We start from the raw sequence: 13,234 nt of genomic DNA on the forward strand, positions 1-13,234 counted from the left end.
TCACTCCAATCCTGGGATGTCTGAAAGCAGAGAAGAACTCTATTCTTGGCTGTCAGGGCAGCTAAGAATAGGTAAGTACTGCTGTGTATTAACACACATTAAAAGAAAACATGTTATATACATGCAAATATATACACACACACATTATACCAAAACAAGCATGTATCCTTAATTTTCTAGTGTGTTCACTGATAGTGAAGTGTGTTCACTAATAGACCAAGATAGTATATGCAAAATGTCTAATGTAAATCATTTAGGTACCGTATTTATAAAAAAAACACTCAGCATGTTAAATGTTATATTTATGAGCATATCTATGTTCTGTGGTGAAGGATTTTGGGATAGTCATTTATTAAGTTGTTCCAAGATACATGAATAATGGTCTTCTAAAATTCACAGTAATGTCTCAGTAATTATAAATTTGTTCGTTGTGCAAATTTTTAGTAAATGACAAACTAAATGTTTCGGTTTGGGAGATTCTACATGGCAATCATTCAGAGATTAATCTTAAATAGGCCTTTAATCATAGTCTCTGTGTGTGTTAACATTCTTGTCCATCTCAATTTAGGGACAGAAAAAAAAAACTTCCAAACCTTTACTGTGAGCAGAAGTCTTGTATTCCTTACCATGTGTGTTTTAACACCTGATCAGGTTTTATTTAAAAACAATGCACCACAATATTCTTATTTCAATAGTAATGCACTAGCGCAGACTGTTTAATAAGAAAATAAACAAGAACTCATAACAATTAACAATTTGTCAGCTTTAGTAAACAGAAATATGATTGGCTGCTAACATTACTGCCTTTCCTATATCATAAACACTATGTGCACTACTTCATTTATGTTTCATTCCTCAAGTTTTAGGTTAAAACTGGTTCAGTAAACATGAGTGCTTACACTGTGCAAAGATGACAGAACCATCTCTTCCTAACCCATAAAGTATTCCACAGCTTTACGGTCACATCTTATTGTATCAAAAGTGCATAGAAAATGTCACTTTTCCCGCTGGGAAAATTATAATAAGAAACTTAGATAATCTGTCAGTCCAATCATTATTCCTTATACAAAAGTTGTAAGTATTTTGCTAAATCGTGCCAAACTAATGCTGGAATTTATTTTTCGAAAGCAGGAAGTGTATTCACTCCCAAATTTACAGAAAGGTGCATGCATGTGCAGTCATATTAGATGACAAGGAATAAAAGCGTAAATGGAGCATTTGTTGCCCTCTAGGAAAGTGCTAGAAAATAGATTTTTCTAAATACTATTTATCACAGTAGTATCTAACAGAAATCTGCTAAGCATAATAAACCTATTACATATTGTATGTACACTACACTAAAATTAGATAAACATTGGTATATTAAACCAAATTTTCTTAATATTCCTTAAAGTGACTGTTACTAAAATTGATTTTACAATAGCAAATCTATCTATAAGAGATTAAATACACAAATGATGTTGATGGGGCCAAACACCACTAAGTGCAGAAAAACTGCTGCCTGAACTTTCTTCCAAAATCAACACTTTCAGAAGTTGTAAGTAACTATTTTCTCCACTGCACTTAAAAGCAGAACCAAACTGAAAAAAAAAAAAACTTACCTTTAATTGATCCTGCGTGGTCCCAGCGCCTGTCTTGTGTCCGGTGTAGAAGAAGCGCTGGGCACTAAGAACTTTTTCTCTCTTCTTCCTACGTCACTCGATCCCGCACTACACAGGCACAAAATAAGGTGACGTAGATGGGGGGAAAAAAAGATTCCTATCTCACTGCGCAAAAAAAAAAAAGTATACACTTGCTTTTAATTCCACAGATCCATCAGGAGGTTTCTTAGTTTGGGTCCCACGTCATCTTGGTATCCATCTTCAGCCGGGGAGCTGACATCTTTTCTCTTCTTCGGGGTTCTTCTTCCTACGTCACGCAATCTCACAATGCGCAGGCACAAAATCAGGTGACATAGATGGAGAATAAGATTGCCGATCTCAATGCGCATGTGTGAAATCGGAAATTTTTTTCATCATTTAAAGGGCTTTTTCTGCCCGAGATCAGGGATCCGCACGCCCAAGATCAGGGATTTGTGACATAGGTATGCCAGGAGGCTTTGCGCTCCCATTCGCCATGGCAATCAAGACAGAAAGGGTAGGTGCTCCACCTTTTTATGCACTTAAAAATACAGCTTTACTTTAAAGAAAAGCAAAAACTATGACAAAATGATCAGTAGATCCAAAAACCTGAGTTTATAATTGTCATAACTTTTTTTTCTTCCCCACTCACTTACAAATCCTCCCCAGTAATCACAGAGGTCATCTATTACTAGAATGGGAAGAAATGCTTGGGAAACGTGAACAAGGTCAAGATCAACATTTAATGATAAAATATTCACATAACCTAACTCATATTTCTAAATCTCTAACTATAGATCTGCTGATCATAGGGGTTGCACTGAAGATAACCTCTGCCTATGCATTTTGCTTAGTTTGAACTTTAAAGGCCAGTAAACTTATCATACAATCTACCATTATGTAAAATACTAACAGGGCACTATTGATATAAAACTTAGAGGTGCATCTTTTTAAATTGACAAATTGATTTGCCACCAGTGAATGTTTGGTTAAAAAGTTACATTCACTGCTTTATTAATATGCCCCTATATACAGTTATTAGAGAAGTTTGGTGGCAACCTATGGGGATAGCTATGTGGGAGCTAGCATTTCTGACATATTTGTACGAGTGCAGTCTTTAGGGTAATATGTTGGCTATAATAACTAGTATATCAGAGGATTGAAACATGTTGGATGGGAGTTAGATTTTCCAGGCTTCTGTTGAGTACATGCCGATTCCAGGGACTCATTGGATAGGGGACCAAGGATGAGGCTGCTGTTTCAAAAGTCAAAAAAAATCAAGCAGGCACTTACAGCTTGTAAAAGTTACTGATCTTCCTCTTCCCCTATGACCCATGTTCTGTATCCTCCTATTTTAATTTCTATGTCAGAACAGCCAATTATGCTTATTATTCACTGTTTCAATTTCAATATTTTCCCCTCTTGGGGGGGACTTGTTGCCTTAGGCTATGCATTCAGATTTTTAAAGCTAAAGCATATTTTCTGTTAAGAACAAAAACGGTATACATAATTTTTTGAGCAAAGCAGTCATTTTATGTGAAGGCTGTATTTTTCTTTTCTTTCCCTGAAAAGGTTTTTTTCCCCCCCCTGAAGTTAAGGTTCATTTTCTACAACTATTTAAAACACCTGAAAATCTTCCAACTTCCTGTGTACTTAAATTAAATTTGTTATTCACTTTGAAATCCATTTATGGGAACTGTAGAACTCCCAGTCCTTTGAAAGGCATGAGGAAAGGGGAGGCATCTGTAGTCCTGTGTGTTTCTGGCAGGATTGCCAGGTGAAAAAGAAACATTCTGAAAAACTGAAACTCAAATACAGCCATCACATCGAAGGACTGGTAAACAGCAATATTGTAAATTGTTATTTCTGGGTTTAGATATCATTTAAATCTGAAAATTTAAAGTTAATGGTACTTAATAACAACAAACTGCCACTGCTCCTTCAACAAGTAATAGATAACATTCTAAAGTGATATCACAACAAAAATATCCCAAAGTGAATAGGTGTAGCTGATGAAGATATCTCAGTAAAGCAAATAACACACGGAGCAGACACTGCTGTTATTCTGAAGAGCTACATTAGAATGTGTGGACAAGCTGTACTTTTGGGGCAGCTTGGACAATCCGAATAAGTGGTAATACATGTTGTAATCCCTGAACAGAATTCTTTTGGACTACCTGGATCGTCTGAATGTTCTGGTTCCCAGCACTAACTGTTTGTATATTCTGGACACCCTGAATCTTCTGAACAGTTTGTAGGCCATGACTAGTTGGTACAGTCCTCAGCTGTACATTTTGTGGAAGTTGGACTGTGTTAGGGCTCTGAATGCTAGGCAACACTTGAAGCTGGCTCTGGCCAGTCTGCAAACTTTGGATATTTTCAACTATGTGTAGATTTTGATCATTTTGAAAGCTATCTACTACTTGAAGAGTCTGTTCTCCTTGAGAACTCTGGATAATAAAGACCTTTTGACATTCTGGAGCAGTGGAGACAGGTTCTTGTATATTAGACATGGCTTGAATTTGGACATTGGAAACATCTTGAATGCCTTGAATATTTTCTACTCCTTGCACACACAATCGTGTCTGCTCTCCATCAGCGTTTTGCAAGACAAGAACATTTTGTAAACCGTTTTCCGTCTGAAGGGTTTCAAAGTGCACATCCTGAACTTCCTCCACTGACTGCAAGTTTTCTACGCTCTCTGTAGCTCTTAGAAGTTCTTCTCCTGGAGAGTTCTGTACAACAATCAGGTTCTGTGTTTCCTGCAAGCTAGATACATTTTGTGGCTCTGTGAGTGCTTGTATGTGGATATCTGAAAGATGTGTTGCACTTGGACTTGTCTGCAGCTGCACATTAGCAATATTTTGAGAGCTTGATACAGTTTGAATACCTGACATGTCTTCTTTCATTTGAATATTTGACACCTCATGGGCACCAGGTATACTTTCAATTTTTATGTCTTGTGTACTAGGTAATTGTTGGATTTGTAGGTTTGCAGTCTTTGATCCAGATGGAATAGCATTCAGCATGGTTGGTAACTGCAGATGACTTTGATCTGTCACATTCTGTAAGACAATTATATTTTGACCGACAGGTAGTGACTGAGCTCGGGGAAAGCTCTGAATAGCTTGTATTTGAAGAGGCTGCATACTAGTAACTGTTTGGCTCGTGTTGGGCATAATAAGAATGTTTTTGTTAGGACTTGTAAAATTACTGATGGTATTTGAAGACTTCACCTTGGACTTCTTTCTCAAAACCCTACTCTGTGGTGCTTTTTGACATACATTGCTTTGTATTGTTACCAAATTTGGAGTACTGGATGCTAAAGGAATCTTCTGCTCAGATTGCAATACCTGTGAAGAAGGTATAAGTATAAGTTTAGGAGTGTTTTGCTGTTGAACTTGTACCAGAAAAAAAGTTTGTAAATTCAGAGAACTGGGTTGGTTGCAGACTTCAACATTTAGTGTGGTTGGTATATCAGGCACAAGTTGAACCTTTTGAGTAGCAGCCATAGCTTGCCCATTTTGGGTAGCTACTGGAGCATGTGCAGTTGAGTCAGCATCTGCACTGTTTACAGAATGTGTGCGCAGATGTCTCTGAAGATAAGAAGACATAACAAAACCTTTGCCACAAATAGTGCACCTGTAAGGTCGGTCACTGGAGTGTGTGCGTTGATGTAACTGCAAATTTGAAGAATGTGTAAATGTTTTGTCACACTTATCACATTTATAAGGCTTTTCTCCCGTGTGGGTCCTCTCATGCTGACGTAGATTAGAAGTCTGAGTAAACGTTTTGCCACACATAACGCAGGCAAATGGGCGCTCCCCTGTGTGAAGTTGTCTGTGGCGACGTAGGCAAGAGGTGTTTTTAAAGGACTTTCCACACTCTGTACAACTGTAAGGCCTTTCCCCTGTATGAAGCCGTAAATGGTATTGATAATGTGAGGACCACTTAAATGTAAGGCCACACTCTGCACACTTAAATGCCCTGACACCTGTATGAACCCGCTGGTGTATAGATAATAAGGAGGAGCGTTTGAAAGCTTTCCCACACTCTGAACACTTGTAAGGGCGTTCTCCAGTATGGTCTCTCATGTGGTAACGCAGGCCTGAGGAGCCTTTGAATGCTTTATTACAGTCTGTACATTTGTATGGCCTTTCAACAGTCTCAGCAGTAGTGGAAGGAGTAAAGGGAGGAATGACCTCAATTGTCTGTGGGCAAGTTACCTCTGCCTCTGTCTGAATGAGCTGTTGTTCTTCTGTGTGTGTTCGCTGGTGCATCAAAAGGTTGGAAAGCTGCACAAATGTCTTTTCACAAATTGAGCATTTATAAGGCCTTTCATTAGAGTGCGTATATTGATGGCGTGACAACCCTGAGGCATTTTTAAACGTCTTATCACATAATGTACAAGGGAAGCTGTGCTCATCAACATGACTTTGCTGGTGCTCGAGAAGCATCTCCTCACTCTTAAAGGTCAAGTCACATATGTTACATTTATAAAGCATTTCCACTGTCTCTATTTCGCTGGAAGTAGTTAGAAACACTTCAGCATCTGTTTGAACGAATGTCTGTTCAACTGCATGAGACTGCAGATGCTTCTGCAGAAAAGCATCTGAAATAAACACCTTGCCACACAGGTCACATTTGTGTGTGGGCCCGCCAATGTGTGTACGCTGGTGAAGTAGCAAGTTGGAGGAATGGGTGAAGGATTTGCCACATTCAGTGCATTTGTAAGGCCTTTCCCCCGTGTGGATACGCTCATGTTGTTTTAGGTTAGTGGACTGCGTAAATGCTTTTCCACAAACTGTACACACGTAAGGTCGCTCCCCTGTGTGAATGTTTCTGTGGCGCCGTAAGCTAGAGGAATTCTTAAATGCTTTGTCACAGATGTTGCATTTATAGGGTCGCTCTCCTGTATGTTGTCTCATGTGGTACTGATAATGGGAGGACCACTTGAATGCCAATCCACACACACTGCATTTGAAGGAGCGAAATCCTGTGTGCACACTCTGGTGAATTTGCAAAAGAGAGGAACGTTTAAAAGCTTTACCACAGTCTCCGCACTTGTAAGGCCTTTCTCCGGTATGGCTTCTCTGGTGATAAAGTAGAGCTGAAGAGCCTTTAAAAGCTTTTGGACACTCTGAACATTTGTAAGGTCTTTCCCCAGTGTGGGTTCTTTGGTGGTGTATTAATCTTGAAGACCATTTAAAGACTTTCCCACACTCGAGGCACTCATATTGATGGCTGTTAGCTTCTGCAGGTTGCACAAGTAGGGTTTGTTGTATGGAAGATGCTTGTACCTCCAGTTCCTGTTCACCTACCATTCTGAAGGATTTGCTAAGAGACAATGAGAACAAGCAATGTGTTATTACCTAACTAAAATAACTAACTACAGTAAGATATTAAAAAAATACATAGATGTATGCAACTCTGTACTCAGTAAAACATCATAAAATCAGTTACCTGATTACCCAATTTCCAGGACAACATACATTAGAGATGGCTCCACCCACCAGCGAGGAAAAACCCCAGAAACACTTTAAAAAGCAGCCCTCCTGCTTGTTGCCTTAAACAAAAATAATAGTAATCAGAAACAATTAAAACATACACTTTCAATATTACCAAAACAGACAGGCAACTTTGTGCCTTCTTGGAAACCGAGTTATCTGGTACTTAACACAGACATCTTACAGGACAATACACATGAGAGAATGAGGAATTTGCAAGGTCCATAGTTTGGGTATCACTTATCAAAGATGCTCTAAATTTAATATACCTATATTTAATATAGTCTTCATGTCTGTGTATATATACCTTTAGCAGCTCATTTCTGCAGCTGAGGGCACTGCATAAATGATCTACAAACAATGGTACCTAATAGAAAGTCAAATCACACAAGAAAGGTTTAAGTAGGAATATAAACTCATACAGAATGGTCTGGATCCTCCACCAAATAGAAGTGTATCCTTGGAGAAAGAGCAGCATAAAAGTGTTTAATCAGGTGAGTGACACTGACCAAGAATTAGGAGTTATCATCACTACAGTGATACCACAAAGGAGGTATTGTTACTGTAATTACACCAAAGTAGGGGTTATCATTGCTACACATAGGTAAAGGTATCAAATTTTACTGCGAAGACAGCAATGTGTGGCTTAACATTGCTTCCACCAAGGATACTACAAGGTTTTTGCAGTCAATGACACCAATATGGGGGTTACTGTCACAGTCACTGACACTAATTATGGGGCTTATTTTACTTCTAATTTTGTCAGTAAAGCAGAAGTAAACCCAAAACAAAAAAAAAACAAAAAAAAAAAAAACACACACTTACTTTTAATCTCGCAGATCCGCCGGGAAGTTTCTTTGTTTGGGTCCTGTGTTGTTTCGGTGTCCGTCTTCGGCCCAGAGGAAGCGCCTAGCACAAGCACAGACATCTTCTTCTTGGTTTTTCTTACTACGCCACTCACTGATCACACACTGCACATGATCGGGTGACGTAGATAGGGAAAAAAGATTGCGGATCTCACAGCGCATGTGTGAGATCACCAATTTTTTTCTTCCAATTAAAGAAAAGGCTCCTTCTGCGCATGCCCTAATGAGCAGCTAACAGCCTCCCGGGATGTGGATATCCTGGGAGGCTTTGTGCTCCATTCAGAAGTGATCAAGACAGAGAAAGGAGGTGCTTAACCTTTTGACAAAAAGGCTCGGGCATGTGCAAAAGCATGAGCAGATAAGAGCCTCCCGGGATGCGTGACATACCGTGTTTCCCCGAAAATAAGACAGTGTATTATATTTATTTTACCTCTGAAAATCTCATTAGGGCTTATTTTCAGGGGATGTCTTATTTTTCTCACAAAAAATCTATATTTATTCATGTACAAAAATCTGTATATACCAAAACCTGCAACCAATATTACTATAGAAAGATACCTCTGTGTTACCTGTGACCTGTCAAAATCACAGATTTCTTCTGTTATGTACAAGAAGTCATGAATAAGAATTGACATAAATGAGTAATGAAAAAAAAACACAGCTTCATAAGCAAACAAGTGCAACATAACAAGGAAATGTGCTGACAATTAACATGTGACTCATAGTGTTACATGTTAAATCTGAGTAAAATAAAAAAAAAAATCAATTAATAAATATGCATTGCTGCTAATGAATAAAATACCAGCAAGGACCTTTTGAAAAGAGAATCCACCAACCTCTTAGTGCTAGTGTCACACCTTAGTACTGTAGGTTAATTAACCCTGCGATTTCTTCACCCCTTGCTCCAGTGCTTTTGAAATCGCCTGCTCTCTCTCTGCTCCCTCCTTCCTCCCTCCGTGTACCACGTGACCACACCCTCCGAAGAAGCCAATAGGGCTTACTTTCGGGGGAGGGCTTATATTTCAAGCTTGCTCGAAAACAGCCAAAAATCCTGCTAGGGCTTACTTTCGGGGGGGGGTGTCTTATTTTCGGGGAAACACGGTAGGTATCCCTGGAGGCCCCATGCCTAGGCAATCGAGAATAAAGGGGGTGGTATGAATGTGGTTGTATTGCACTTAAAAAGAAAAAAAGAATTTTTACATTACATAAAATGGTTGTCTATCCTTTTATGTAAAGTGAACTTTCTGAGTTTATCTACGCTTTAAAGGGGTGGTGCTGCTTTTTTTTAAAAAAAATGCACTTAAATAAAAATAACAGCAACATTTTTACCTTACATAGAAGGGTTGTCTAAAATAAGTAAAAATGTTTAGTTTAGGTACCCTTTAATTCTTTATGTAAGGACTGTGTCTTTAGATCTCCTAGGCCTCATTCCTACTGATAACATTGCGTGTAATACGCAGGAATAGCAGCCATACAGGGCAACCTCCTAGATTGTAAGCTCTTCGGGGCAGGGTCCTCTCCTCCTCCTGTGTCACTGTCTGTATCTGTCATTTGCAACCCCTATTTATTGAACAGGTCTGCATCATATGTTGGTGCTATATAAAACCTGTTTAATAATAATGTTTGCTGCTCCCTAAGTGGAGCTGCATGCATTCCTGTGTTTGTGCATTGCCTTCATTGTAATGAATGGGGTCTGCATTGTACAGGAAAGGCATGCAGGTAAGGTGACAACACAAAGCATTGCCTGTGTAATGGAGGACAACTTGCGTGTACATTGCCGCACATTTATACATTGCCGCACGTCTATACATTGCTACAGCTCCCACCCACCCAGCACCTTCTTCCTGATATAAAAGCTCCGAATTAATACCCCCCCTTTCCGTCATATTCTACATCAGTTATGAACGTGTTTCCCAACCTAGCCGCCTCTTTCCACTCGACCACCGGACAGATACTTACAAGCTGTGTGAGTAAATGTCGCTCCCCTTCTCTTCTCTATTCTTCAGCGGGTCTCAGACCGTATAAGAGCGTCACTTCCGCTCGCAGCTAGGTGACGTCACATTGCTGCGACATCTGTCAATACAAAACCTGAATGTCAGGGAGAAAAGCCCTTATATGTGAAGGGAAGGGGCGGGCAATGAGGAATTGATACTTTACTGTTTATTTATATTTTATGTTAGAGCTACAATTTATATTGGTTACTGAAAACTATTTTTATGCAGACCTGCATATTTTATAAACTATCTTTCATTTTAACAATGTCAGAAACATTCAACTCTCATCCTTTTGCAAGGGCTGATTATTAATAATAATAAAAAAATAACAGTATTTATATAGCATTAACATTAAAAGAACCATTTCTGTGTTTGCTGATGACACCAAGCTATGTGGTGGAATTAGGTCCTCTTAGATTGTAAGTTCTTCGGGGCAGGGTCCTCTCCTCCCGTGTCACTGTCAGTATCTGTCTGTCATTTGCAACCCCTATTTAATGTACAGCGCTGCGTATTACGTTGGCGCTATGTAAATACTGTGTAATAATATTAATGTAAGCTCTTTGGGGCAGGGTCCTCTCCTCCTCCTGTGTCACTGTCTGTATCTGCTACAACTATTTAATATACAGCGCTGCATACAGGGTGTAGTGGGGCAAGCATGTGTGGGCAATGATTTTATTATTATTATACAGTATTTATATAGCACCATCATATTACACAGCGCTGTACAAAGTCTATAGTAATGTCACTAACTGTCCCTCAAAGGAGCTCACAATCTAATGTGCCTACTATAGTCATATGTCATTAATGTAGGCTAAGGTCAATTTAGGGGGAAGCCAATTAACCTAACTGCATGTTTTTTTGGGATGTGGGAGGAAACTGGAGTACCTGGAGGAAACCCACGCAGACCTTGGGAGAACCTGCAAACTCCATGCAGATAGTGTCCTGGCTGGGATTCAAACCAAGGACCTAGCGCTACAAAGGCCGGAGTGCTAATTCCTGAGCCACCGTGCTGTTCAATGATGCATGATGCACATGCGCGCTCGCCATGGATAGTACTGTGCCTCCTCTTCTTTTTTTACCACTACACCCCTGGCTGCGCAATACATTGGTGCTATATAAATCCTGTTTATTAATGATAATAATCATAAAGGTCCATACAGAATGATATTTATATATAGAAAAATGGTATGTATTGATGTGTGTGTGTATGTTCCACCTGCACTCGAAAACGCATAGAGACAATTCAACCAAACTTGCCATACATAGGACTGAGACTAATGTGAGTGCACCTGTGATCTTTGTACAGCGCTGTGCTAAATGTCAGAGCTATATTTGGATGAAACACATCAACACATTTCAACCAAACTTGCTAGACATATGACTCAGACTCATGTGAGTGCATCAGTCATCTTTGTACAGCGTTGTGCTGTATGTCAGAGCTACATTTGGATGTATGTGTGTATGTCATCATTTGGAAACACATCAAGATATTTAAACCAATATTGCTAGACATATGACTCAGACTCAAGTGAGTGCACCGCTGATCTTTATGCAGCACTGTGGTATATGTCAGAGCTATTTTTGGTGATGACTAGGAAAAGCATGGAGACATTTCAGCCAAACTTGCTATGTGTCACAGTTATATTTGGATGAAGCGCATCAACACATTTCAACCAAACTTGCTAGACATATGACTGAGACTCATGTGAGTGCACCAGTCATCTTTGTACAGCGTTGTGCTATATGTCAGAGCTATATTTGGATGTATGTGTGTATGTCATCACTCAGAAACGCATCGAGATATTTAAACCAAAATTGCTAGACATGACTCAGTCTCATGTGAGTGCACTGCTGATCTTTATGCAGCACTGTGGTATATGTCAGAGCTATATTTGGTGATCACTAGGAAACGCTTGGTGACATTTCAACCAAACTTGCTATGTTCCACCATTACTGGGAAACGCATAGAGACATTTAAACAAAACTTGCTGGACATATGACAGCGCTGATTTTCGTACAGCACTGTGGTTTATGTCAGAGGTATATGAATGTATAATAATACTGTGTGACTGTGGGGGGACATTAGAGTGTCAGCTCCTCTGTACGGAGACTGATAAGTCTAGGTCAGTATTTCATTGTAGAGCACTATAGTATATGTCAGAGCTATATAAATCTTTTTATATTTATATATATATATATATATATATATATATATAAATATATATAAAAAATTGTATGTATGTGTCTATGTCATCACATTGAGACATTTAAACCAAACTTGCTAGACATATGACTCAGACTCATGTGAGTGCAGCGCTTATCTTTGTACAGCGCTGTGGTATATGTCAGAGGTATATTTGCATGTATGTATGTCTGTGTGTATGTATTGCTCAGTGACAGTGTGCCTTTTGCTTATATTTTTACATACTTTTTGGGGACTCTTTCAAATTTCTGGCCTGTAATAATGCCTTTGAGAAAATGTAAGGCGATTGGCCGAGTGAAATCAAAGGCAAAAAAAAATTTAAACAACACCGTAAACAAGAAAATCACTTTATTTGATTCCTTTTTCTGGATAATTTAACATTGCAATAAGTAAATACCCCAGGCAACAAAGGATTATCAGCTAGTTTAATATAAATAAATGTAAAGTTTTGCACCTAAGGACTAACAACATGCATGCTTCATACCGTCTAGGGGGAATACATTTGGGGGTGTCAGAAATGGAAAAGGATCTGGGAGTTCTGGTAGATCATAGACTCAATAGCATGCAATGCCAAGAGAACTATAGGGAACTTGACCCGGGGAGCTCGGACCTTCTAGCCCATCCCTTATAAACACCATTGTCATAACTACCTTCTACTACCAAACCTCCCCCTGCATACTTTCTCCTAGGTCTTATTTTCGGGGTAGGTCTTATATTAGGGCAGGTTGAGACAATAGTGATAGGTCTTACTTTCGGGGTAGGTCTTACTTTCGGGGAAACACGGTATGTACTTCTGAAAGATGCAAAGAAAATGGAGGGGTTCTTCAACCTCAGTAGACATCCAAACAAAAAACAATTTGCAGATGTATTGGTATGGTGGGATTGCAAAGAAAGGATTTAAGATTTTTTTCCAGAAATGGGGTAAAGAAAAGATGTGAGACATAAGACAAATATTTTTGTAAGAGGTTTGAATCATTACTAAAATTGGTTTCAGTGTGGAAGATGACCCGAGAGGCAAAAAATTATTATACAAATGCCAAGAAAG

The 13,234-nt window shown here is 39.1% G+C and overlaps 1 protein-coding gene across 3 annotated transcripts; it reads right to left on the reverse strand.

Annotated features, from left to right (window-relative positions):
- Window positions 1–680: 680 nt before the first annotated feature.
- Window positions 681–10,050, reverse strand: ZNF628 (zinc finger protein 628). 3 transcript variants are annotated; one of them, XM_072429642.1, is made up of 3 exons: window positions 9,952–10,031; window positions 7,083–7,185; window positions 681–6,956 (listed from the first exon to the last, which is right to left on the reverse strand). In XM_072429642.1, the coding sequence occupies exon 3, from the start codon at window positions 6,941–6,943 to the stop codon at window positions 3,698–3,700; it is 3,246 nt and encodes a 1,081-aa protein (XP_072285743.1). In that variant the 5' UTR covers window positions 6,944–6,956; window positions 7,083–7,185; window positions 9,952–10,031; the 3' UTR covers window positions 681–3,697. The 3 variants fall into 3 exon arrangements, with proteins under 3 accessions (XP_072285743.1, XP_072285742.1, XP_072285744.1); XM_072429641.1 differs by lacking the exon at window positions 9,952–10,031 and adding an exon at window positions 7,952–9,087; XM_072429643.1 differs by lacking the exon at window positions 7,083–7,185 and having other exon boundaries at window positions 9,952–10,050.
- Between the last annotated feature and the right edge of the window lie 3,184 nt (window positions 10,051–13,234).

This window comes from Pyxicephalus adspersus, chromosome Z, assembly GCF_032062135.1.
Source record: "Pyxicephalus adspersus chromosome Z, UCB_Pads_2.0, whole genome shotgun sequence".
In the NCBI taxonomy this organism is placed as follows: Eukaryota; Metazoa; Chordata; class Amphibia; order Anura; family Pyxicephalidae; genus Pyxicephalus; species Pyxicephalus adspersus.

Bases quoted from the DNA above. Each gene is read 5' to 3' on its own strand.
- ZNF628 (XM_072429641.1), bottom strand. From the start codon at position 8,054: ATGTCTGTGCTTGTGCTAGGCGCTTCCTCTGGGCCGAAGACGGACACC. The intron at 7,186-7,951 runs GTAAGTGTGTGT...TTTTTGTTTAAG, and splicing joins GCGGATCTGCGAGATTAAAA to GCAACAAGCAGGAGGGCTGC. The intron at 6,957-7,082 runs GTAACTGATTTT...ATTGTCTCTTAG, and splicing joins CCTGGAAATTGGGTAATCAG to CAAATCCTTCAGAATGGTAG.